Consider the following 27,039-nt stretch of genomic DNA (forward strand, 5'->3'; position numbering starts at 1 on the left):
CTTGATGCTGGATGAGAACTAGTGGTGTATAATCCTTCGGTTGATCTGGTGGCCATGTGTCTTCATCAACACTGTCTTGTGCATGTGAATTAATCATGGCCACCCTCTGGGATAGGATGGAGACTTCTACAGGATAAACAGTAGCTAATGTGGAGTACACTACAGTACACTTCACCTTTGACTGGATCAGTGATAGTCGACTTGTCCATGTTGAGTTTGGGTTCCACTTGACCTAACCAAACAAAACATGTCATAACTAGCTACTAGCGATAGTTACTGTACATATTGTAACAACACACAATACATGTACAATCTATATAGTTACCTCTAACTGGACCACCAGACACTGCTGGTGACTCAATGGCAGTAAACAATTTCACCCATGAAGCAGTGGTGTCCACCCTCAACCACTCTGAGAACATTTCATTACAACAGTCCCTGACACTGTGTGGGTTGTCCTTTCTGATGGCTCTCAGTTTAGCATCAGTCAGACCCAGTTCTACTCCTATCTCCCTCCAGTCTGCAGCATATTGTGGTGTGACGTGTTGCTGGAGGTCTCTGTGTTGGAGTGGTGGACACTGTTGACAAAAAAAATTCATTTAAAATTTCACATTTACTAGGTTAAACAAAACCTTTGTCAAGATTTCTAAACTGTTCCAGTCCTTGATCAACAGTAGCCATTGAGAATTAAATTTCATAAAAAGGAGTAACGCTAAAATCTGACATAAAACAATTCCATACTAGTAAGACTGGCATACCAGTTACTTTCGCTCGTAACCAATCGAGTGATTTAACAATGAAAGAAGTGCTAACCAGCCATGCCCTATACAGTGTGCAAAATTCACCAATGGCATTTGATTCCCATTTTTAAGGGCGTCTGGATTCAGTGGAATGGAATGGTACTTTGGTAATTTCAATTGGTGGTCACCTCTTTATAAAGACCACCTTCTAACAAAGACCACCTCTTTAAAGACCGTTTTAACTTTAATGTTTAAATGTTGTTTTAGAGTGTATCCCCATAGAATGGTCTTATTGATCAGTTGCATTGTGCGCCACATGCCTAGTGATATCTGATTTGTAATACAGCAATATACCCCATGTAAAAACAGTTTGGCTGTATAAAGTGACGTCCCCATCAAACTAAAAGTAACTGACAAACTAAAGGAGCTATTATTTGGGTGAGGCCAAGAAATGCTGACAAATAACTTGCTATAATTTATAAAAATTTGGTCCATCATCATTCACTCGTACAGTCTTGCTGCATTCCTAATTAATTCCCTGTAACTCTAATTGGCTAGTAATTTATTATTATTAGCACTTTACAGTGACCAGCACTGAAGGTCTGACAGTAACATGTGCTGCAGCCTTAGGATTGCCTAACCTAATTCAAGGACTTAGAACTAGCTGCCTTTTTTCTCCTCTACAACACCGGACTATTGAGAGAGATACCAATTTACTAGCCAATTAGATTTACAGGGAATTAATACAGTCAGATTGCATAAGTCAATGATAAAGGACCAAGATTATTGTAAATTATACTGAGTTGCCAGTATATATTGACATTCATTTCTAGATATTAGCTCCTTTAGTTGCCAGTTGCTTATAGTTTCGTGGACACATATTTTTTGTATAGCCAAGCTGTTTTTTGTATGGGGTATATACCTATTACTGTATCATAAATCAGATATCACTGGCGCCGGCTTTTCTAGGGGACATAACATGTGGCACACAATTCATCAATAAGACTGTCTTATAGGGCTCTAAAACAACAATTCAGATATTAAAGTTAAATGGTCTTTGTAAAGAGGTGGTCTTTGTTAGAGGTGGTCTTTTAAAAGAGGTGATCACTAATTGAAATTACCTAAGTACCGTTCATTCCATTCCACTGAATCCAGACCCCCCATTTTTAATATGTAGTGCGGTTTCTTAACCAAATATGGAGATTCCTTTATGGTAGGGGGCGTGACCGGTCTTTACCAAAAAAGTTGTGTGGGGGCGCTCTTCTGCGTGGAAACCTAATGAACAATGATCGCGTGATAGAATCCGCGTAAATTGGAGACCATAATTGATTGTTTACAATAGAGTGTGGAATAGAAGTGATGGTCGATGAAACGAGTTCGTTACATCTGTCACATCTCAGTGCTACATAAAGACGATGGGTTGTGGCGCGCAGGGTGGAACTATAAAAATGGTTTCGCATCATGTGACCGTCAGCAAACTAAGCAAATCTGAACGCTGTGAGTTATCAAGCACCATAGAGGGGAGGGGCTAAGTTATCTATTACAGCAATCAGAGCGGCCATATTGATACAGCAGTGGTACAGAAGATACGTAGCGAGGATGGAAACTAGAAGACGTTGTGTGTGGAGTATATTTCAAAAGTTAGAGTACATCAGTGAGCAAGATCAGTTAAAAGTAAGTGACAGTCTTGCTGACCTGTCAACTATTCACTACTACCATGAAACAGTTACAATCCTTCTTTGGTAACATGTTGGTTCACTACAAGTCACTACAAGTCACTACAAGGTGAGCCATACAGTGATAACTGGTGTTGTTGATATGTTACCATAGGAACTAACAGGCGTAGTCTACAATCTATGGATGGTAAGGTTATACATGTGATACACACATGTCTGACATTACTTACAGAAGATGATGGTCCACACTTGGATACAGTGAAGGTACCTGATGACTATGATGGACCTCATGTCCAGTTGCCGATGACACTTAAAGGGCTTCAAACAATGATTGTCAGTTTTAAACAAGCTAAGGTGGGTATATTGTGGGTGTGTCACTATTAAAGGAACATCATTTTACAGATACTCCATGATCATTATGTGATGTTGATATTGACTAAAGTGTGCAAGTTGTTACAATCACTACCCAACATCACCAAGGCAACCACTCATATATCACAACAAATTACTATCTGTGGTACGTCATAATTTTGTCATCACTTCAAACCATTACCTGTCTTCAGCCGACTAATTTGTAGCTAATATCCCCACAAGCAGTTTACCTGTAGAAGTGACAAAACACTTATTCGTGCAACAAATTTTTCGCGCAGATTTAAATTTATTTTACATGACTGCTCTATTAGAGTATCTTGATGTTCCAGTAATGGTAGCTACAATGGTAAGAATATCAGTGATGTTCTTTGACGGGTGACGTGTCTTGAAAACCAATAGTTATAATATTAAAGATAGTCAGACACATAGTTAATTTGGCAAATACTGTTTTATTTTTGTTGTAAAATAACTTCACAATTATTTTGCTCCACTCTCTATCTAGCCAAAATGCCTGCTACTAATTTTTAGATCTCTGGGTGGCCTGCAGGTAAATTCATGATGGGTTGGCTTTCTTTCAGCCCTCCTAGGTACTTGTTGTAGGGTACCTTACTCAAGATTTTTGCTAAGGCTCCTAGGCTAGTGGTAAACACCTCGTACAGGCTCTGCCTTCTGTGTTCACCCTCCAGTGCCTAACTGGTAAAGTTGATAATAAATAAATAAAACTCATTATCAGTATTAAAAAATTCATATAATATTGTCATAAATTTTTCATTCTTACTTATTGTGTAATATCTAGACTATGGGTACATCTAGTTCCCAGTGCTGCAAATACTCTAATAGAGCAGTCGGCATAAAGTTACTTGCATTTTGTTCAGTGTTAATCATAATATTATATTAACAAGAAATTATTTGCATGAAAAATAACACAAATTGCAATAGCTAGATTTAATGATGTATAAATTTTGCATATTCAAACCAAATTATGATGGTACATTGTTCATAGCCATATATGGCAGTGTGAATGTTTACATAGCAAGGTTGGTGTCTAAATTAATACCTCCTTCGTGTGTGTCAAATTAGGATCAGAGTACATGTTTGTATTTAATGACAACTTACTGTACAACACAATACCATGTGTCCTGTTTACATTGTCTATATCTACTTTGTGTATGTGCAGTGATAGCCAATGAGATCACAGAATTCAAATTTGCTACTCAAATTCCATTGGCTATTCACCACACATGTACTATGTAGCCACTACTACCAACCAGGAGTGTCACCACTGCCAAATGGTCAGGTTTTAATCTAAGAAAATATTCAGTTACTCTAATAGAGCAATCAAATATTCTAATAGATTAGTTCTAAAAACTGTCAATCTGACCACTTTAAATTTCATGGCTACCAACCTGTGTATGTGTGGAGTGACATTGTACATGGTTGTCTAGGTGATCTCCATGGTAACTTAGATTATTTACTGATAATATTTCACAAGGTAAGGTTGAATGATGAAGCAACACGACATGTTGTAGTGACTACAGAATGGACTACCTGATAATGACAACCCTTACATCTTCAATGGTGACTTTGTTGACAGGGGAAGTTATTCAGTTGAAGTTGCTCTAATATTATTCTCTCTCTTACTACTCTATCCATCTGCCATTTTTATTAACCGTGGTAACCACGAGGATTACATCATGAACATAAGGTGAGTGTGTATGTATGTGTAATCGTGCAGTATTTGTTCGTACATATGTGTACCAGTGTGTGTGTCTGTGCGTGTGTGTGTTCTGTCAATAATCCACCATTTTCTACAGATATGGATTTGTTGATGAAGTGACAATGAAGTATCCAGTAAGGAACTGTGTTGTTACTTGTCTAATAGTTATTGATCACAAGTGTAGGACAATGGTCATACTATAATATCACTATTTAATGAAGTATTTCGGTGGCTACCTGTAGCATGTCTGATAGACGGTAAAGTGTTAGTAGTTCATGGTGGAATATCTCCTTCTACTGATCTCAAACATCTCAACACTATCAACAGGAACAAGGTGATCTTATATCTTATGAAATATTTATGTATTCACATGGTTCTGTTGGTAGTTGTGTTTAGAGTGTTACACATTGTTCAAACTATTCTAATGATAAATTTTACTACTGTATACCTGGAAATTTTTGTGGTATGTAATTTTCACGGTTTTCGTGGTTAGTACCGTGAAGTTTTACATCATACCATGAAATTTTATCACATGAAATTTTATATAGCTTCAACTCACCATCCTGAAAGTGGTGTTGTGTGATAGTATTTGTAGGTATATGTGGACTCCACATGTGCTTACAAACAGTATCACCCATTCCCAATTTTAAAGTGGGCGTGGTGCACGAAAGAAGTTAGCCTACTGCAAGATTAAACTGTGCCTCACACAGAGATCGGCTCTACTGTGCTACTTGGTTTTTACGTGGTTTATTAATCTGTGTGATGTTTGAAGTTAAAATCAATCCAAATCTTTCGTAGCTGTGTAGCAGAGAACAAAAATTTTCGAACCGATTGATGAAAACTAAAATGTGAAAATCCTGGGTAAAGAAGCATCCATGAAATTAAAGCGCAAAAATCCTGACAAAGTACATAATCATGAAATATACATTCCGCTGAAATTTCCAGGTATACGATATTAATCTTCAGTTACATTGCTAATCTAATAATGTGTTGTATTCCAGTACTACAACCACAAGGAGGTAGCAGTATAGCAACTGGTGATAGTGACAAGGATTGGAGGCAGGTAAGGGGAGGGAGGGCTATGGGTTAGAGGAATTAACGTTAGGTAGCAGCTGGTAATAAGAATCAGATAAGGGAGTGACATAAGGGGAGGGAGGGAGGGAGGGCTGTATGATCACATCTATAGTAGAATGGATTCCAGTCTGGTTATTACCACCCAATCAAATAGTCTCCCTATTATCTCACTAGTTATTTGATGTGTTATGGAGTGATCCTGTACCAACCAATGGCAGCAAGCCAAACACAATGAGAGGAGGTGGAGTCTACTTTGGTCCGGACATCACAGACAAGGTGTTAGACAGGAACAATATCAGTTTATTAGTGAGGTCACATGAGTGTAAGGATGAGGGGTATGAGGTTACCCATAACAACAAGGTATATTATATGATGTCATGTGACCTCATGTGATGCTATACTGGGTCAGGTGATCACAATATTCTCCTCATCCAATTATTATCAACATGGTAGTAACAAGGGAGCTTATCTTAAGATGACTCCTAACAGGGAACTACATTTTGTACAGTTTCTCAACACTAATAAAGATGGTCACTTAAAGTTGTCATTAAGACACAGGTAGTGTACCACTTGTTGTTATATCATTAACTAACTGTCCTACAGAATTAGTGTGATAGAGTCGTCCGCCATTAAAGAGCTGAAGAAGCACATCAACAGTAACAGGACTAACCTGTTGAACCAGTTTCAACAATACGACACTACCCAATCTGGTGATCAGACATGTACTGCACATTTGTAAATCAAAATGATTATCATACAGTACTATAGTAGGGACCACAAAGGAGTAGGTGTGGCCCATGAAAAATCAACCAGCCTCAATTTTCCCTGACAATGATGTCACAGTATTAGTTAGGTAAAACTAAGCCCAAACAAGTTTTCCGAAATTCTTTCAACAAGTTGGTACAGAATTTAAAAGAAAATTATTTAACAGAGTTTTCTACTGACTGACTGACTGACTGAGTAACTGACTGATGTCTTCAGACAAGCGTAACTCAATAACAGCTAAGGCTACGGGCTTGATTTTTTTCACTGTTCGACGTCGCTTCGACCTGAGAGGTGCCTTTGGCATAATGCAGTATGTGCAATGCATTGTTCATGGACTTGCCAACAGGGGCAGAGGAGACACCTTTAGGCTGGAGGTCTTCTAGCTTGGTGATGCCATGGCCCAGCTGTAAGTCAAAGACCAAGGTCACCACCTGCTGGCAATAGTTGCCCCTCACCAACTAGATCTCCTTATTTATAACTACAGACATCTACCTTTTGTGTATCCCTTTAAACAATAGTAATAATACATACGTACCTTGCTACACTGCTCCTCTGAAGAATACTATGACTGCTCTATTAGAGTATATCAATCTTGACTGCTTTATTAGGGTATCTCGAATTATTGATGCTATTGAGCTAGGCTCTCAATACAGCTATAGATAATTTTAGGGGGACCAAATAATTCTTTTTCACAGGGCTACAGCCCCCCTCCTTTCTCCACCACTCCTGCTTATCAGTGTCCTCCTTCGTGTCCTTTGCTGACAGCGAAAAGTGTCAAGTTGGCGTTAGCACGTAGTGGAACAGATAGTGGCTACTTTGATTGCAGATGTGAAAATTAATTTTTGTGTACTTTTTTTGTTAACTTTTTTGTAAATAATTATTATGACAGGTGAACCCCATATCACATCAAAAGAAAGAAATGGTGCTGTGTGCCCCAGTTATATCAATTGTGAAGTATCCATTATGCTTCATTGTCAGCTATGTTTACCCCGTTACATCAAGAACTGTTCAAAAAGCAACTAGAGTAGGGATAATAGCACATCGATAAAAAGTACTGAAACAAACTGTAGTAGTGCATGATATTAAAGTCCCTCAGGTCTAGAATTATCACTGATCAAAATCCACAGGTTAATACAGTGATTGTTATAAAATTAAGGAGACACATTTAGTTACAAAGAGGAGGGCCTGGGATGTTTCCCAATAATGCTCACCATCAGGCAATCTCTATAGGAATAATTACAGTATGCCAATGGGTGGATTCCATGGAAACAGTACTCCAGTTAGGCCTGCCATGGCACACACTGAAACATCAACTAACACAGATCAACAAGGATGGTAGAGTGGTCTATTCTACTGGACTGGATGAGTTTTGTGTTAAGGACAAACTAAAGGTGATTACTCTTATTAAAGTGCATCATCTATGTCCCTCATACAGGCTGGAGCTAAGATTACAGAAACACTTTATCGCAACAGAACAACAATAGAAACAATCTTCAAGTTAATTGATCAAGATAATTCTGGTAAGAACTTTGATATTGTCACTTGTAGGCTGGTAATAGTATCAAGCCAATTTAATATGTGACCCAGTCTGGAAAAACTGGTCTTATTGCCTATTTAAAAGTATAGTAATAATAGTATAGTAGCTGGTAATAGTATCAAGTATTGTGTCAGTAAAATATTTCAGAAGTTAAACAAGTACACAGAAAATTTGGAATTTTCAACTAGAGTAGGGACTATAACACATTGACCAAAAGTACTGAAACAAGCTGGAGTAGTCCATGATATTAAATCACAGTAAAACAATAAGAAGTGTTATATCCCTACTGTGCTCAATATACCATAATGGAAATACACAGTAGGGATATAACACTTCTTATTGTTTTACTGTGATTTAATATCGTGCACTACTAGGACACTAGTAACTGCATTGTATGTACTGCGGTATGCCAAAAGGCACCTGTTGGGCCGAAGCGACATCAAACAGTGAAAAAATCAAGCCCGTAGCCTTAGCCATTATCGAGTTACGCTTGTTTGAAGGCATCAGTCAGTCAGTCACTAGAAAATTCCGTTGAAGAAATATATTTTTAAAATTCTGTAGCAACTTGTTGAAAGCATTTCGGGTCGATCTGAAAGTTTGTTTGGGCTTAGTTTTACCTAACCAATACTGCCTCATTGTCATCAGGGGAAAAATGAGGCTGTTTTTTGGTGATATTATTTCGTGGGCCATGCCTACTCCTTTGTGGTCCCTACTATACAGTACTATCGTACTGTATGATTTTTTTTTTTTTAAATTACTCCAGTATACTATTACTTCAAAAGTTTTTATTATAATATACAATGTGTATGACAATAGCAAACAATAAACACACTACAACGTATTTGTGTACTTCATGTCAAAAATATTTACTGACCATTTCATTGGGTGTATGCATGTTTACAAAATATTGAGCTATTCTAATAGAGCAGTCACTTACTCTCAGATACATTCTAATAACAGTCAGCTGTCCAGTATAAATGTGACCAGCTGAGCAGACACCATCATACTGACAATATTAAGTATCATGAAGGATTGGGCTTTTCTGGTCAAAAATATCACCCTAAAACCAGCTACCTCACAATATCTTCATAGTATTGGTTAAGTATAGCCCAAAAGTGCCTTCACTATAACCTGAATTGCTTCTAAACAATTGCTATAGTGTATGATATGAAACATGCTATAAGATATAGAACTAACTGTAACATTTGCTATGAAGTTTTTAAATGATATTATTTAGTGATTTTCTACTGACTGACAAGCATAACTTGATAACGGCTAAGGTTCGATGTTGCTTCATCCTGACAAGTGCCTTTTGGCATACTGCATGCACACATCATGGACTTACCTGTGTCCTCTTTTGTGTCCCATTTGTCTTTGCTGACAGAGCAAGGTGTTGATTCATGGTATAGTACCACATGATGGCTTCCCTACATTTGACAGGAAGTAACAGAAATCGTTTGACCCTGTATTTGACAGGACGGGATTGATTGCAGAGGTCCTTCTCCAAATATTCTTGATTTGTAACACTGTGTAAAAGGCTGAACATTGGAAAATGAAGTGTAATGACCACTATTTCAGTAATTGATATTTGGAGCATGTGTTCAGAAACAATAAATCTGGTGCCATTCTTTTTGTTCTAATGTGACGTGCGAGAGTTCACCAGTCATAATAATGTTACAAAAATAATAAACAATCAAGTATAAGGAAAAATTCAGAATTTTAAGTTTGATTATCAATTAGTGAAGTGGCCAATATGCTTTGTATTCAATCCATTACAGTGTTACAAATGAAGAGCACTACACGGACATCTGCAACTTGCACTGTCAGCAAATGGGACAAAAAGGAGAGCACAGGACTGTGGTATGTCAAAACGTAACTCCAAAACAAGAGTGAAACTTTGGCTTTCAGAGAAGCAATAAAATAGAATTTAAGGAATGTGTGGGTTTTGCTCAGCCAGTCACAAATAACATAATACCACACCTTGTTTTCTGATGTTAAATAAATTACATATTTTACAGGAGAATAAGATAAACAGAGTGAACATTTTACACACTGGCCACACCCAATTTCCATCAATGTATTTGTGACAGCAAACAATTGTGTTAGCTGAAGGTTTGATATTTTATAACCACAATTAGTTCAACCCTGATCAGTGACACATTAATAACACATTACATCATCATGTAGGTTATATCTCAATGTCAGAATTTGAGAGTTGTTGTCAACTACTGGAGCAGGTGACTGGGACACATTTCCCTCCAGAAACTGTCAAAAACATGGCGGTTGCCATGGATATCAACCATGATGGGCTAATCTGTTTTAATGAATTCCTTGAATCATTTCGACTCTGTGACACATGATCAACTGATCACAATAATTATTATTTATCAGAAATGTGAAAACATTATAAATACACTATTACTATTTACATTATAAAATAAAATCATTGAAATGATAAAGGATTTACCTATCGCTAACTGACGGACAATGGAAGGTCATCGTCCATAGTTACACTCTCAATGTACTTTCTAAGTTTTTTATGTGTTTGTATTGACATGGTAGCAATAGTTTGGTCGATAAGGTACTGTGGTAACCAACCCTAACAACACACATGTTAACATCACCATGGCAACAAGTTAGGTAGTCACACACCTTCAGGTCAGTATCACACAACCAAACAAACAGAGTGTTCTTATCGTCAACTGAAACTAACTTGTATCCTCCAGGACCATTCTCTCCTCTGTCAGTGTACAACCAGTATAGCATTATAGAACATGACAATTTTATGTTTCACAATGTGGCAGGTCAAGTATTTTGACAAACTAGATCACATGATCCCTTATAAGACTACTAAGATGGTTATACACTCCTGTATATTGTACTAGTAGTCAATAGTGTAGTAACAATGGAACTAAGGGATATGGAGAAGTTTATTTCAAAGGAAGATTAGCTCCTATACTTGTATCAAGATACTCTAATAGAACAGTCATATAATCCAATAGAGGGTACACACACACACACACACACACACACTGTATTATTCATACCAAGAACATCAGTTAAAAGTGTACGGCACAAAACACCTCAAATTCTTGACAGCGAACAACCATCATGAATCTCATAAAAATTACTTTGACTTGACTCACCACTAGAGCTAGACAGAGTTTCTCACTCAACATACACTACTTTTCAGGTAGAGGAATTTGTTGCTAGCACTCATGACTGGTCTATTATCATGTAATGAAGTAATTCAATAGACTACAACAATGTTGTGACGTGTTAAAGAATCATGTGTTTATGAGGACATTTTAGGTCTCTACAAATAGTTGAGTGTAGCTTTGTGATCTTTATAATATATTTTTACTTAAGTCACAATTAGACCGTGAAACATAAACAATTCTTTTCTTACCAGAGTGTATCACCAGTTACTATTAACAACATTATCCTACCATTATGTGACTGTCTCAGCAAAAATCCATCTAATTTGCACAACTTCCAAATTTTTATAAACCAGATGCGTGCCACCAGGCGAGAGGGGGACGCATGTGCCTGGTTTCCTAAAATTGGTTTGGCCAAAACTGTGTGTCTGAGTGTCAGTATGTCTGTCCAACACTCACATGAGCAAACCAGCTTTGAGTTACAGAAAATAAACCTTCACTCAATGAATAAAGGTTGTTACGTACTGTATTAAAATTTAGCTTTCTGTTTACGTTGTGTTTACTTGAGAGTATGTGGCCAGACCAGGTGAAACAGTTTAGTAGAGGTTAGCCTGTGTGCTGTAACATCTGTATATAATGACTGAAAAACAACATAACAGGCCTTGTATGCTACCAGGAATGGCATATCTTCACGAGCTGAAAGGAGGCGTATCCCCTTGTACATGAACAAAACTTAATGGCAGCCATGAGGCTTTGTGTAAAAGAAAACACAATAGACAAACCATGAAACAGTTAAGAAGATACTTCTTCACGTAATTTGTGGTTTAAAGTGGTTTGCTCAAGTTACACTTCTTTAGCAATGTTTTGTAACAATACATGCAGTACATTAAAATTAAACGTATTTAGTATTTCACCAATTATTTTGTAATTTATCAATTATGTTGCTATGCATGGCGAGAAACAAATTAACAGCATGTAGTGTGTTAAGAGTTAATAAATTCAAGGGATGGTATTTACTGGGCGCCTGGTTTTTAGAAGTAGAAATCAACTTGTTTATTTTCTCAGAATTATCTCTAGTGTCCAAGGAATGGATCACCAAAATTTCAGCTTGTGGTGAGTAATTTTGTGCTAGACAGTAGGAAGAGCAAGGAAATCAATTTGTACAGTGACTATATTAAAAATAAAATAAAATACACTTTTGTTCTCACTAGTCTACAACATTGAGATTAGCTTAAAATGTTCACCAAGAAGTGGCAAATCCATCAAGGTATAGTGTTAGTCCTGTAGTCACTTACACATATGGTATGAAGGTAGTTTTTTACTGAATGACAACAATTTTGTTTACGTTTACTCCATCGTAAACAAACACACATAACACACATACTGTTCAGGCTACAGTAACAAAACAAACATTTTCGAACTCTCCATGAGCAGGTGAAAAAGATGGTGTATAGTTTTGAGTCTGGCTTCTCTGAATAATGGCTTGATTAAAATTTACAAATTGTTTCTTTGTATAATTATAGCATGTGTGATTTAACATTATTTAAAATTTGTTATTCTTAAACACATGTTTGTATAGTGTGAGTTTTTGCTGAGATAGTCACATATATGGTAATAAACACTGACCTAATTCTTCCACTCTTAGAAGGCATTGAGTCATGTGAGACAGCCTTCCCTACTGCGTAGTATGCTCCATTCTTGTACTCCCAGTAGCGTACAGTGACAAAATCCCTACATGATGACAATACTGTAGGTGACAACACACACTCAATGTTGAACACAACAACATGTCAAGTATACAAGGGATTACTGAAATATCATCGTTGATAATATAAAGGACAAATACAAGGAAAATTTAGGAACTTTTTAAGTTCAATTAGTTCAATTAGGGATCACTGCAAAATGTAGTGAAACAAGAGAGATTGACTATACCTGCAGATATACTAGTGGACCTACTTCAGTCTACACACATGACTGAATTAGGGATCAGATGTCCACTAGTATATCTTCAGGTGTAGGTGACCTCCCTTGTTTCCCTACTTTTTTCTATGATCCCTAATCAAACCTAAAATTCCTAATTTTTCCTTATACCTGTCATACAGTACAGTATGATAATATTGTTTATTAGGAATCATGAAGGTTTAGTATAATGAATTCCTTCAAGTTGAAAGGGGGTGTGTCCATACACACACACACACACACACTAACAAAAATTAAGAGCAACTTTGAGGCTTTGCCAAGATAATTTGCGTAAGAAAATGTTATAGACAAAGTTAAGAAGATACTTCTGTACATTATTAGTGGGTTAAAGTGGCTTGTTCAAAGTACGCCTTCTTAGCAGTGCATAGCAACGTAATTACAGAACTACAAAATATTTCATCTATTACAAAATACAAATTACTACGATAATAATTCTTGATGTAGCAACAAAGATTGTTCAGTTAGTAAATGTTTGCTGCATGGTGGCTGGTGTTTAGAAGTAACACAACATCAACTTGTTATATAACATAACTATGAGCACACACTGTATCAAAGGAAAGAACGTGCTAGACATGTAAATTTTGCATCTGAACACGTTGCCTCAACAATCAATTACTGAAAGAGTGAAGTGGTCATTATGTTTTGTTATCAATCAAGTGGTTACGGCATTTAGCGTGACAGCAGCTAGTCAACACAGCCTCAGGGAAGCTGAATCACGTTATCATCCATCAACACCTTATGTTGTTGTCAGCAAAAATAACTGGAACACAAAGTTAGTCCATGATGTGTGTATTGTACATATTGTGATTGGCGAAAAGGTACATCTCAGGACAAAGCAATGAAACAGTGAAGAAATCAAGCCCACAGCCTTATCCACTGTTGATTTATACTTGGCTGGAGGTATCAGTCTCTTATAGAAACTTGTTGGTAGGGTTTGGTGTTGGTGTGAAGGCTTGGTTATGCCTAACCAATACTGCCAAGCTGTCATGAAGGAAAAGTGAGGCTGGTTTCTAATAGTGTTGCACCGATATGGGATTTTGCCGATATTCCGATAACCGATATTGGATAATATTTTCAAGCCGATAAAGGTAGCCAATCCGATAAAGCACAGCATGTCCATCTTGTAGCAATTTCTACTAGAACTTTGACTATGAAGGGTCAATTTAACTTGTTTATAGCAGCAGTATTGCTATAACGACAGCTGACAGTACAATGAAGCAGTAATAACAACGTTTTAATGCAGGAATAAGCGACTCGATGCATTTGTAAACATGACGAGCATGTATTTCTAAATACATACATGATATCTGTATCTGCTGCTTTTTTCATGATGGTGCCGATCCGATACCGATATACAAAAAACACAGCCGATAACCGATCCGATTATCGGTGCAACACTAGTTTCTAAGAAAGCCCAAACCTCCATGATCCCTACTATACAGTACTACCATACTGAATGATTATCATTGACTCAAATATTCCACTAGTTATAGTATTTGGTAACATTTTGATATAATGTGAAACTTAATCAGTACAAGTGTTCAACTATTATAACAATTAGTTTGTTGACATGTAAAATGTGTGGAAAGGAACCTTTTCACAAACTAGGTCACATATCTATCTTAAAATGTTTCTGATATACACCAAATCAGTGTATCATACAGTACGATAGTACTGTATAGTAGGGACCACAAAGGAGTAGGCGTGGTCCACAAAATAACATCACCCAAAAAACAGCATCAATTTCCCCTGATGACGATGAGGCAGTATTGGTTAAGTAAAACTAAGCCCAAACAAGCCTTCAGATTGACCCGAAACGCTTTCAACAAGTTGCTATGGAATTTATTTATTGATTACTATTTAATAGTATTTTCTACTGACTGACTGATGCCTTCAGACAAGCGTAACTCAATAATGACTAAGGCTACGGACTTGATTTTTTCACTGTTCGAAGTCGCTTCAGCCTGAGGGGTGTCTTTTGGCATACCGCAGTACGTACAATGCATTCTTCATGGACTTACCAGTGTCCTCCTTTTGTGTCCCATTCATCTTTGCTGACAGCGAAAAGTGTCGATTTGGCAGTAGCACGTGATGGCTTCTCTTCATAACAGAAATCGTCCGTATTTTTCATAGTGGCTATTTTGATTGCAGAGGTGTTTTTCAAACAGTTCTTGATTCGTACTGCTGTGTACTGGGTTGAACATAGCCAACAATGAAGTGTACTTCACTTTTAATTGATATAGCTGGGGCGCGGCACCATTTCATGCGTGGGTTCACCAGTCATAATAATTATTTACAAAAAAAAGTTAACAAACAAGTATACAGAAAAATTTGGAATTTTCAACTAGAGTAGGGACCATAGTACATCGATAAAAAGTACTGAAACAAGCTGGAGTAGTCCATGATATTAAATCACAGTAAAACAATAAGAAGTGTTATATCCCTACTGTGCATTTCCATTATGGTATCTTGAGCACAGTAGGGATATAATACTTCTTATTGTTTTACTGTGATTTAATATCATGGACTACTCCAACTTGTTTCAGTACTTTTTATTGATGTGCTATGGTCCCTACTCTAGTTGAAAATTCCAATTTCTGTATACTTGTAGTGTGTTAGTAAAGTGTTCACAATTTGTACTTACACACCAACAACAGTTTCTATAACACTTGATACAACTACTCACACACTTCCACCTCATGTTGTAGTAGCTTACCTTGTACTGATAATGCCTCCTCCTGCCTCGGTAGACACCACATATGTTAGGTCGGTGTTTTCATTGATACGATAAAATGACTATATTCAAAACAAGCTGTCATTGTAGTCATGTGAGCCACATGTTACCTCGGCAACTGCAACATGCGGGTTCCAATCCACCTGATGTTCAAACTGATAATATACGAATTGCCATAGTGTGATAATGTTGACGTTAATGATGCTCTGTGTAACAAAATCTGATTGGCTGTATTGCTTATTGACACACCCAACTCACTCCTCCACTTCTTACGGCCACCTATAGATCAGCTGTAGCACATGACCCCACCCTACAGTGCGTGACAACATCATTGGCATGACAACAATAGTGACACACCTCTTGTCGCTCTAGTTTCCACCCATCCAATGAGGACAACAACTCTTCAGTCACTGCCAGGCTCTCCACACCTTGTTGTATATAAGAGTGATCCTATAGTGACACTAGTAATGGTGTTGTATACTACACCACTAGCTCACCAGTGCTGACAGTGTTGCTGCCTCTATCTCTTCTGACTCTTCAGGAACTACATCAAACCTCTGTACACTGGGACCATCTGTAGTGGAATACAACACATAACACTTTGTAATACTCACTACACTATAAACTATACAAACCACACAAAGTTGACTGTCCTATACATGGTCACACCTACCCAGTGAAACATGGGACACCTGTACACTACTCAGGTAATTACTATAAAGGGAAATCCTCCTGGTACAGGACTGGTATCCTACAGGAGGCTGTACCATATCTCACTGGTGAAGGTGCGGGCACCTGCAGAACCTTTTGTATACACACAAACAGACAGACTCATGTGGACGTGATGTTCTAGGAGTCACAAACACACTGGTGGTCATGCTGGCTACAGTAGCTCTCCTCGACTCTTGCACACGTTGAACCCCTCCACTAATTCTTGAAGTACTCTCCTCCAAAACGACACCATGAGATGGTTTCAGCTTGCGGGGCCATAACCATGCCTGCCAACTGAGCCAGTTAATTTTCTTATACTTGCTTAACTCCTTCGGTAGGTACTGGAAAGAATACAATGTAACAAAACCACTACAAACTAGAGTTCAAAATAATAGGAGGATGTTAGCGTATATACTACCTCATATTTTGAACCCTGGACTTACGTACATTAAACTCCAGGAAGAAGAACTCTAGCCATGGAAAGGCAAAGGACAACACCAGAATGAAGAAGGTCAATATGTACACTAGACAATCACAATCTGACTCTCGGTGATACTAAATCAATGACATCATAACATACATTACCATGACAACCTTACATCAAACTGAACAGCCTTGATCAATATGACAACAGATGAAACTGCAGTAGTGATCTATAACCATAGCAACTTGATAATGACATCATACCAGATAATACGGCAAACAGTTGAGCTTGTCATAGTCTGGAAAATATTTGTCATTTAAATATTTTCATGGTTTGCCAGTAACCACAAAAATTTGTTCAACAAAAATTTAAAACCATTTCAGCCAAAATTTTTCCAGACTACAATATAAACATTTACATACAATAAATTGAAGGGATTGTTATATCATTAAGTGTGTATGTGAGCTTGAACCTTTTATAAAGAATTGTGAAACTCATTTTAAGAATTATAAGTTTGACTAGGGATCAAAGAAATAAAAAGTAGTGAAACAAGGGAGGTCACCTACACCTGATGATATACTAGTGGACATTTTATCCCTACTTCAGTCTATAACCATGACTGAATTAGGGATCAGATGTCCACTAGTATATCTTCAGGTGTAGGTGACCTCCCTTGTTTCACTACTTTTTATATGATCCCTTATCAGTTGATTTCACTCCTGCTAGCCACTCGCAAATTGTTTTATGGCAGTTCTTAAAATAAACAGGCTGGAGAAAGCTTTACCGAATGATTCACAACTACTCACAAAAAGCTGCTATCACACTTCAGTGACAGTGGCACATCTAGATGGGTTTCTGTGGTTTTGACAAAACCTCTTTTAAACTGGACTTCTCAAAAAAATATTTACATACATACATATTGACATACTTACGTTTGGTTTACAAAGAGTCATAGTTTGCAAGTAGAACAAATTGAATGTTAATACAAAATTAATGTGGATCAAGCTATTGTGTACTACATACAAACATGTGTACACCATAAAGTATGGTAATACTGTATAGTAGGGATCATGGAGGTTTTCATTTTCTCATAAAGGAATACTGATCAGAAACCAGCTACCTCACAATAGTGCCTTGGCAGTATTGATTAGGTATAAAAGTGTAATACTCCAATAGGATTATCCAGTAGATTTATCTACTGACTGACTGTGTGACTACCTGACTGAGTGGGTTAACCAATCATTATAACTAACAAGTAACAGGGATCATAGTCATAAAATGTAGCGGAACAAAGGAGGTCACCTACACCTGAAGATATACTAGTGGACATTTAATCCCTACTTCAGTCTATACCCATGACTGAATTAGGGATTAAATGTCCACTAGTATATCTGCAGGTGTAGGTGACCTCACTCTAATCAGACTGAAAATTCCTAATTTTTCCTTCTACTTGTTTGTTTACTTTTTAATCACATAATTATGACTAATGAACCCGCACATACTGGAAGGATGATGTCAGGCATGCCATTAAATTAATTTCACATCTGAACGTACATCCCATCTATTAATTATTACTGAAAAGTGAAGTGGTCATTATACTTCACTTTCAGCTATGTTCAGCCTGTTACACAGTGTTACTAAGGAAGAACATTACGTGAAGGGCCTCTGCAATCAATCCACTCACAACAGAAAACTCGGATGATTCCCGTTATGTAGGGAAACCATCACGCTGCGCTACTGCTAATTGTCACCTTTGTTGTCAGCAAAGATAAAATGGGACACAAAGAGGACACAGATAAGTCCATGTAGCATGTGTTGTATGTACTACAGTATGCCAAAAGGCACCAGTTGGGCTGAAGCAATGTCTAACAGTGAAACAATCTGGCCCAAAGCATTAGTGGTTGTTGAGTTACGCTTGTCTGAAGGAATCAGGCAGGCAGGCAATTAGTGAGTCAGTTGAAAACTCTGATAAATAAAAATTTTTAAAATTCTATAGCAACTTAATTATTTGGACACTTTTGGGCTTGGTTACGCCTTCGGCGCTTATAAGCTCCGGGTTACATCTAACCAATACTGCCAAGGTGCCATGAAGGTATTGTAAGGTAGCTGGTTTTACTAAGGTGCCATGAAGGTTTGTAAGGTAGCCGGCACTGTACTATAGTCAATATTGTAGTAACAATGGAACTAGGGGATATGGAGAAGTTTATTTCAAAGGAAGATTAGCTCCTATACTTGTATCAAGATACTCTAATAGAACAGTCATATAATCCAATAGAGGGTACACACACACACACACACACACACACACACACACACACACACACACACACACACACACACACACACACACACACACACACACACACACACACACACACACACACACACACACACACACACACACACACACACTGTATTATTCATACAAAGAACATCAGTTAAAAGTGTACGGCACAAACACCTCAAATTCTTGACAGCGAACAACCATCATGAATCTCATATAAAAATTATTTTGACTTGACTCACCACTAAAGCTAGACAGAGTTTCTCACTCAACATACACTACTTTTCAGGTAGAGGAATTTGTTGCTAGCACTCATGACTGGTCTATTATCATGTAATGAAGTAATTCAACAGACTACAACAGTGTTGTGACGTGTTAAAGAATCATGTGTTTATGAGGACATTTTAGGTCTCTACAAATAGTTGAGTGTAGCTTTGTGATCTTTATAATATATTTTTACTTAAGTCACAATTAGACAGTGAAACATAAACAATTCTTTTCTTACCAGAGTGTATCACCAGTTACTATTAACAACACTATCCTACCATTATGTGACTGTCTCAGCAAAAATCCATCTAGTTTGCACAACTTCCAAATTTTTATAAACCAGATGCGTGCCACCAGGGGAGAGGGGGACGCATGTGCCTGGTTTCCTAAAATTGGTTTGGCCAAAACTGCGTGTCTGAGTGTCAGTATGTCTGTCCAACACCCACGTGAGCAAACAGGCTTTGAGTTACAGAAAATAAACAATGAATAAAGGTTGTTACGTACTGTATTAAAATTTAGCTTTCTGTTTATGTTGTGTTTACTTGAGAGGGTGTGGCCAGATCAGGTGAAACAGTTTAGTAGAGGTTAGCCTGCGTGCTGTAACATGTGTATATAACAACTGAAAAACAACACAACAGGCCTTGTATGTTACCAGGAATCGCATATCTTCTTGAGTTGAAAGGGGGTGTATCCCCTTTGTACATGAACAAAACTTAATGGCAGCCATGAGGCTTTGTGTAAAAGAAAACACAATAGACAAACCATAAAACAGTTAAGAAGATACTTCTTCATGTAATTTGTGGTTTAAAGTGGTTTGCTCAAGTTACACTTCTTTAGCAATGTTTTGTAACAATACATGCAGTACATTAAAATTAAATGTATTTAGTATTTCACCAATTATTTTGTAATTTATCAATTATGTTGCTATGCATGGCGAGAAACAAATTAACAGCATGTAGTGTGTTAAGAGTTATATATTCAAGGGATGGTATTTACTGGGCGCCTGGTTTTTAGAAGTAGAAATCAACTTGTTTATTTTCTCAGAATTATCTCTAGTGTCCAAGGAATGGATCACCAAAATTTCAAAGTAATTTTGTCCTAGACAGTAGGAAGAGCAAGGAAATCAATTTGTACAGTGACAATATTAAAAATAAATAAAATACGTTCTCACTAGTCTACAACATTGAGATTAGCTTAAAATGTTCACCAAGGAGTGGCAGATCCATCAAGGTATAGTGTTAGTCCTGTAGTCACTTACACATATGGTGTGAAGGTAGTTTTACTGAATGACAACAATTTTGTTTACGTTTACTCCATCGTAAACAAACACACATAACACACATACTGTTCAGACTACACCAACAAAACAAACATTTTCAAACTCTCCATGAGCAGGTGAAAAAGATGGTGTATAGTTTTGAGTCTGGCTTCTCTGAATAATGGCTTGATTAAAATTTGCAAATTTTTTCTTTGTATAATTATAGCATGTGTGATTTAACATTATTTTTTAAATGAACACATGCTTGTGTGAACTAGGTGAGTTTTTGCTGAGATAGTACAAGTCACATATATGGTAATACACACTGACCTAATTCTTCCACTCTTAGAAGGCATTGAGTCATGTGAGACAGCCTTCCCTACTGCATAGTATGCTACTCCCAGTAGCGTACGGTGACAAAATCCCTACATGATGACAATACTGTAGGTGACAACACACACTCAATGTTGGACACAACAACATGTCAAGTATACAAGAGATTACTGAAATATCACCGTTGATAATATAAAGGACAAATACAAGGAAAATTTAGGAACTTTTCAAGTTCAATTAGTTCAATTAGGGATCATTGCGAAATGTAGTGAAACAAGAGAGATTGACTATTCCTGCAGATACACTAGAAGGAATTCATTATACTAAACCTTCATAATCTCTAATAAACAATATTATCATACTGCACTGTATAACAGGTATAAGGAAAAATAGGAATTTTAGGTTCAATTAGGGATCATAGAAAAAAAGTAGGGAAACAAGGGAGGTCACCTACACCTGAAGATATACTAGTGGACATCTGATCCCTAATTCAGTCATGGGTATAGACTGAAGTAGGGATTAAATGTCCACTAGTTGAAAGGGGGCATGTCCATACAAAAATTAAGAGCAACTTTGAGGCTTGCCAAGATAATTTGCGTAAGAAAACGTTATAGACAAAGTTAAGAAGATACTTCTGTACATTATTAGTGGGTTAAAGTGGTTTGTTCAAAGTACACCTTCTTAGCAGTGCATAGCAACGTAATTACAGAACTACAAAATATTTCATCTATTACAAAATACAAATTACTATGCTAATAATTCTCTATGTAGTAACAAAGAACAAATACACATTGTTAATTAATTCCAGTTAGTAAATGTTTGCTGCATGGTGGCTGGTGTTTAGAAATAGCACAACATCAACTTGTTATATAACATGACTACTGAACCAGCACACACTGTATCAAAGGAAAGAATGTGCTAGGCTTGTAAATTTTTCATCTGAACACATTGTCTCAACAATCAATTACTGAAGAGTGAAGTGGTCATTATGTTTTGTTATCAATCAAGTGGTTAAGGGCATTTAGTGTGACAGCAGCTAGTCAACACAGCCTCAGTGAAGCTGAATCACGTTATCATCCATCAACACTTTATGTTGTTGTCAGCAAAAATAACTGGAACACAAAGTTAGTTCATGATGTGTGTATTGTACATACTGTGATTGGCGAAAAGGTACATCTCAGGACAAAGCAATGAAACAGTGAAGAAATCAAACCCACAGCCTTATCCACTGTTGATTTATACTTGGCTGGAGGTATCAGTCACTTGTAGAAACTTGTTGGTAGGGTTTGGTGTTGGTCTGAAGGCTTGGTTATGCCTAACCAATACTGCCAAGCTGTCATGAAGGAAAAGTGAGGCTGGTTTCTAAGAAAGCCCAAACCTCCATGATCCCTACTATACAGTACTACCATACTGTATGATTATCATTGACTCAAATATTCCACTAGTTACAGTATTTGGTAACTTTTGATATAATATGAAACTTAATCAGTACAAGTATTCAACTATTATAACAATTAGTTTGTTGACATGTAAAATGTGTGGAAAGGAACCTTTTCACAAACTAGGTCACATATCTATCTTAAAATGTTTCTGATATACACCAAATCAGTGTATCATACAGTACGATAGTACTGTATAGTAGGGACCACAAAGGAGTAGGCGTGGTCCACAAAATAACATCACCCAAAAACAGCATCAATTTCCCCTGACGATGATGAGGCAGTATTGGTTAGGTAAAACTAAGCCCAAACAAGCTTTCAGATCGACACGAAACGCTTTCAACAAGTTGCTATGGAATTTATTTATTTTAAATTATTTAACAGAATTTTCTACTGACTGACTGATGCCTTCAGACAAGTGTAACTCAATAACAACTAAGGCTACGGGCTTGAGTTTCCACTGTTCGAAGTTGCTTCAGCCTGAGAGGTGCCTTTTGGCATACTGCAGTACATACAATGCATTCTTCATGGACTTACCAGTGTCCTCCTTTGTATCCCATTCATCTTTGCTGACAGCGAAGTGTCGATTTGGCAGTAGCACATGATGGCTTCTCTTCATAACAGAAATTGTCCGTATTTTTCATAGTGGCTATTTTGATTGCAAAGGTGCTTTTCATACAGTTCTTGATTCGTACTGCTGTGTAATGGGTTGAACATAGCCAACAATGAAGCGTAATGGATACTTCACTTTTCAGACAATAATTGATATAGCTGAGGTGCGCAGTGCCATTTCAGATGCGGTATGCGTGGGTTCACCAGTCATTTACAAAAAAAAAAGTTAACAAACAAGTATACAGAAACATTTGGAATTTTCAACTAGAGTAGGGACCATAGCACATCGATAAAAAGTACTGAAACAAGCTGGAGTAGTGCATGATATTAAATCACAGTAAAACAATAAGAAGTGTTATATCCCTACTGTGCAATTCCATTATGGTATCTTGAGTACAGTAGGGATATAATACTTCTTATTGTTTTACTGTGATTTAATATTGTGCACTACTCCAGCTTGTTTCAGTACTTTTTATTGATGTGCTATGGTCCCTACTCTAGTTGAAAATTCCAATTTCTGTATACTTGTAGTGTGTTAGTAAAGTGTTTACAATTTGTACTTACATACCAACAACAGTTTCTATAACACTTGATACAACTACTCACACACTTCCACCTCATGTTGTAGTAGCTTACTTTGTACTGATAATGCCTCCTCCTGCCTCGGTAGACACCACATATGTTAGGTCGGTGTTTTCATTGATACGATAAAATGACTATATTCAAAACAAGCTGTCATTGTAGTCATGTGAGCCACATGTTACCTCGGCAACTGCAACATGCGGGTTCCAATCCACCTGATGTTCAAACTGATAATATACGAATTGCCATAGTGTGATAATGTTGACGTTAATGATGCTCTGTGTAACAAAATCTGATTGGCTGTATTGCTTATTGACACACCCAACTCACTCCTCCACTTCTTACGGCCACCTATAGATCAGCTGTAGCACATGACCCCACCCTACAGTGCGTGACAACATCATTGGCATGACAACAATAGTGACACACCTCTTGTCGCTCTAGTTTCCACCCATCCAATGAGGACAACAACTCTTCAGTCACTGCCAGGCTCTCCACACCTTGTTGTATATAAGAGTGATCCTATAGTGACACTAGTAATGGTGTTGTATACTACACCACTAGCTCACCAGTGCTGACAGTGTTGCTGCCTCTATCTCTTCTGACTCTTCAGGAACTACATCAAACCTCTGTACACTGGGACCATCTGTAGTGGAATACAACACATAACACTTTGTAATACTCACTACACTATAAACTATACAAACCACACAAAGTTGACTGTCCTATACATGGTCACACCTACCCAGTGAAACATGGGACACCTGTACACTACTCAGGTAATTACTACAAAGGTAAATCCCCTGGTACAGGATTGGTATCCTACAGGAGGCTGTACCATGTCTCACTGGTGAAGGTGCGGACACCTGCAGAACCTCTTGTATACACACAAACAGACAGACTCATGTGGAGGTGATGTTCTAGGAGTCACAAACACACTGGTGGTCATGCTAGCTGCAGTACCTCTCCTCGACTCTTGCACACGTTGAACCCCTCCACTAATTCTTGAAGTACTCTCCTCCAAAATGACACCATGAGATGGTTTCAGCTTGCGGGGCCATAACCATGCCTGCCAGCTGAGCCAGTTAATTTTCTTATACTTGCTTAACTCCTTCGGTAGATACTGGAAGGAATACAATGTAACAAAACCACTACTTCAAAATAATAGGAGGATGCTAGCCATTTTTAAACCAAACGTGCACCCACACTCAGGCTGACTGTGGGCATGCACCTAGTTTAATTTACTGAAATTGTTCTCATAAAAATGTGAGTGTACCTATCTGTCTATTGTGAATTGTGTATCTGTGGTCATCAAAGTCTGTGGTGTAAATGAGCCAATGAGAACAAGATTTGAATAGGATTACTCACATGTGATTGCCTATTTCAAATTGAAAAAATACTTTATGACTATGGATGCAGAACCCACAATATCTCTCATGTTAAGCCACGTGAGCAAGTCATCAAAATGGAGAAATAAAGGCTCATTAAACTAAAGCAAAGGTATGCTTTGGCTCAAAAGTGGTTTCATTTCAACTAAATGGGTAGAGAAGTTTACAAAATGGCCACTTAAGTACTACCTCATATTTTGAACCCTGCACAATTGACTTACATTAAACTCCAGGAAGAAGAACTCTAAAGGCAAAGGACAACACCAGAATGAAGAAGGTCAATATGTACACTAGACAATCACAATCTGACTCTCGGTGATACTAAATCAATGACATCATAACATACATTACCATGACAACCTTACATCAAACTGAACAGCCTTGATCAATACGACAACAGATGAAGCCACAGTAGTGATCTATAACCATAGCAACTTAATAATGACATCATACAAGATACGGGGCAAACAGTTGAGCTTGTCATAGTCCGGAAAGTATTTGTCATTTAAATATTTTCATGGTTTGCTAGTAACCACAAAAATTTAAGCCATTTCAGACAAAATATTTCCAGACTACGGTATAAACATTTACATACAATAAATTGAAGGGATTGTTATATCATTAAGTGTGTATGTGTGCTTTAGCCTTTTATAAAAGTCGTGAAACTCATTTTAAGAATTATGAGTTCAAATTGGGATCAAAGAAATAAAAAGTAGCGAAACAAGGGAGGTCACCTACACCTGAAGATATACTAGTGGACATTTAATGCTTCATGGACTTATCTGTGTCCTCCTTTGTGTTCCATTTATCTTTGCTGACAACAAACGGTGACAAATCGCAGTAGCGCAGCGTGATGGTTTCCCTACATAACAGGAATCGTCTGAGTTTTCTGTTGTGAGTGGATTGATTGCAGAGGTCCTTCACGTAATGTTCTTCCTTAGTAACACTGTGTAACAGGCTGAACATAGCTGAAAGTGACCACTTTACTTTTCAGTAATCTACTATATAAAGCTGAAAAGCTGTCAGTCTGTCTGTGACCCAGCTAACTCCCAAACAGCAGCACCGATTGATACATAAGACAGCTAGTGTGGCAGTTAAGTAGCTGTTTCTAATGAGAGGGCAAAAGGTGTTGATGGTGGGATAACCAGTACTTTTGATGATAGGGGAAATGCTCACCCCTAGTTACGCCTCTGTATACGTGACTGTTGTGTTAGTGTGACTGTTCTATTAAAGTATCTTGAGTCAGCCAAGGGGTGTACAGCTAGCTATAGACCAATAGAGGGTAAGATCATCTTGTTTACTGGTAATAAAATATGTAGCTAGATCATTGAAAGGTGTCGTCTCCACACTCTATTGCTATTAGTCTACCTAGATTTTTATTTGATGGGCATGGTTGTGAACCTATCACAAACGGGATCCCAATTGCAAATTCGAAGTTGCAGATATCTAGCTAGTATACCTCTTGTAGTAGCGCCAGGACTGAAGTGCTTCTGAAATCCAGCTCTGAAATAATTCTGTGGCATCTAAATATGCTACTGAATAAATTCCTTGGTGCCAGCTTGATGGCGACTAATATGCAGCAAATCCGGGGTGCACTTTGCTACACCAACAATCTGAATAGTAACATAATGGAATAAACATACTGGCGATGATACATCAGCGATATAATTTCAACACACACTGGTCCCCATAAAGTTATGACTGGTCCCCATAAAGTTATGACTGGTCCCCATAAAGTTATGTGCATCATGTGATCAAAATATTTTTAAAATTCCATGGGAAGCTGACACGTGACGTACATCTTAAATGTTCGAAAATGGATTACGAGTTGTGTGAATCAGTGCGATGTGTAATGACAAAATAATTGACTTGAAAAGTGCTTTACTGAATTTTAATAGATGTTACCGTAGCTACCAGTCCACGGACAAGAGTCCTGGTTCAACTCCGCTAAGTCGACACAGCTGGTCAGTCGTAGAGAACTAAGAGAA

General features: G+C 37.5%; 4 protein-coding genes across 27 annotated transcripts in view; 2 read left to right on the forward strand and 2 right to left on the reverse strand.

Annotated features, from left to right (window-relative positions):
- Positions 1-1,943: 1,943 nt before the first annotated feature.
- LOC136238912 (serine/threonine-protein phosphatase with EF-hands 1-like) lies at positions 1,944-4,967 on the forward strand. Of its 7 annotated transcripts, XM_066029555.1 has the most exons (11): positions 1,944-2,237; positions 2,287-2,414; positions 2,467-2,525; positions 2,571-2,603; positions 2,649-2,770; positions 2,819-2,933; positions 4,234-4,280; positions 4,327-4,493; positions 4,603-4,639; positions 4,690-4,839; positions 4,892-4,959. In XM_066029555.1, exons 4-11 carry the CDS (start codon positions 2,597-2,599, stop codon positions 4,928-4,930), a joined length of 684 nt encoding a protein of 227 aa, XP_065885627.1. In that variant the 5' UTR covers positions 1,944-2,237; positions 2,287-2,414; positions 2,467-2,525; positions 2,571-2,596; the 3' UTR covers positions 4,931-4,959. The 7 variants fall into 7 exon arrangements, with proteins under 7 accessions (XP_065885627.1, XP_065885626.1, XP_065885631.1 ...); XM_066029554.1 differs by having other exon boundaries at positions 2,467-2,603; positions 4,892-4,958; XM_066029559.1 differs by lacking the exon at positions 4,892-4,959 and having other exon boundaries at positions 2,571-2,770; positions 4,685-4,836.
- A 523-nt stretch (positions 4,968-5,490) lies between these two features.
- Positions 5,491-10,340, forward strand: LOC136237802 (serine/threonine-protein phosphatase with EF-hands 2-like). The gene is made up of 7 exons (XM_066028009.1): positions 5,491-5,568; positions 5,754-5,939; positions 5,989-6,137; positions 6,183-6,289; positions 7,575-7,735; positions 7,780-7,864; positions 10,069-10,340. Exons 1-7 carry the CDS (start codon positions 5,491-5,493, stop codon positions 10,239-10,241), a joined length of 939 nt encoding a protein of 312 aa, XP_065884081.1. The 3' UTR covers positions 10,242-10,340.
- LOC136238917 (spectrin beta chain-like) overlaps positions 10,242-27,039 on the reverse strand; it is an 81,336-nt gene continuing 64,538 nt past the window's right edge. For 7 of the 18 annotated variants that reach the window (XM_066029589.1, XM_066029587.1, XM_066029583.1 and 4 more), the window contains 18 exons: positions 25,417-25,470; positions 24,627-24,786; positions 24,233-24,309; positions 24,093-24,185; positions 23,994-24,045; positions 23,846-23,941; positions 23,718-23,797; positions 21,028-21,122; positions 17,064-17,117; positions 16,912-17,019; positions 16,251-16,805; positions 16,111-16,203; positions 16,012-16,063; positions 15,864-15,959; positions 15,736-15,815; positions 12,666-12,770; positions 10,534-10,621; positions 10,242-10,480 (listed from right to left, as the gene is read on the reverse strand). In XM_066029589.1, the coding sequence (XP_065885661.1) occupies positions 24,022-24,045; positions 24,093-24,185; positions 24,233-24,309; positions 24,627-24,786; positions 25,417-25,470 (408 nt within the window). In that variant the 3' untranslated portion in view covers positions 10,242-10,480; positions 10,534-10,621; positions 12,666-12,770; ... (9 more) ...; positions 23,846-23,941; positions 23,994-24,021. Of the gene's footprint in view, positions 10,481-10,533; positions 10,622-12,665; positions 12,771-15,735; positions 15,816-15,863; positions 15,974-16,011; positions 16,064-16,110; positions 16,204-16,250; positions 16,806-16,911; positions 17,020-17,063; positions 17,118-21,027; positions 21,123-23,717; positions 23,798-23,845; positions 23,942-23,988; positions 24,046-24,092; positions 24,186-24,232; positions 24,310-24,493; positions 24,787-25,272; positions 25,373-25,416; positions 25,471-27,039 lie in introns of those variants that run through there. The other 11 variants (XM_066029580.1, XM_066029586.1, XM_066029585.1 and 8 more) reach the window with 11 other exon arrangements.
- On the reverse strand, positions 10,355-16,631 carry LOC136237803 (stAR-related lipid transfer protein 3-like). The gene is made up of 8 exons (XM_066028010.1): positions 16,577-16,631; positions 16,251-16,327; positions 16,111-16,203; positions 15,864-15,959; positions 15,736-15,815; positions 12,666-12,770; positions 10,534-10,621; positions 10,355-10,480 (listed from the first exon to the last, which is right to left on the reverse strand). The coding sequence occupies exons 1-8, from the start codon at positions 16,629-16,631 to the stop codon at positions 10,355-10,357; spliced, it is 720 nt and encodes a 239-aa protein (XP_065884082.1).

The sequence above is a fragment of the Dysidea avara genome, chromosome 11 (assembly GCF_963678975.1).
Source record: "Dysidea avara chromosome 11, odDysAvar1.4, whole genome shotgun sequence".
Lineage (NCBI taxonomy): Eukaryota > Metazoa > Porifera > Demospongiae > Dictyoceratida > Dysideidae > Dysidea > Dysidea avara.

Coding starts and splice junctions, on each gene's coding strand:
- LOC136238912 (XM_066029553.1), top strand. CDS start 2,597: ATGGATGGTAAGGTTATACATGTGATACACACATGTCTGACATTACTT. Junction 2,771..2,818: donor TCAGTTTTAAACAAGCTAAG/GTGGGTATATTG, acceptor ATCATTTTACAG/ATACTCCATGATCATTATGT. Junction 4,840..4,891: donor ACACTATCAACAGGAACAAG/GTGATCTTATAT, acceptor TTCTGTTGGTAG/TTGTGTTTAGAGTGTTACAC.
- LOC136237802 (XM_066028009.1), top strand. CDS start 5,491: ATGTGTTGTATTCCAGTACTACAACCACAAGGAGGTAGCAGTATAGCA. Junction 5,940..5,988: donor AGGTTACCCATAACAACAAG/GTATATTATATG, acceptor ATACTGGGTCAG/GTGATCACAATATTCTCCTC. Junction 6,290..7,574: donor ATACGACACTACCCAATCTG/GTGATCAGACAT, acceptor CAATCTCTATAG/GAATAATTACAGTATGCCAA.
- LOC136237803 (XM_066028010.1), bottom strand. CDS start 16,631: ATGACCACCAGTGTGTTTGTGACTCCTAGAACATCACGTCCACATGAG. Junction 16,204..16,250: donor CAGCAACACTGTCAGCACTG/GTGAGCTAGTGG, acceptor GTGTCACTATAG/GATCACTCTTATATACAACA. Junction 15,816..15,863: donor CGCATGTTGCAGTTGCCGAG/GTAACATGTGGC, acceptor TTTTGAATATAG/TCATTTTATCGTATCAATGA.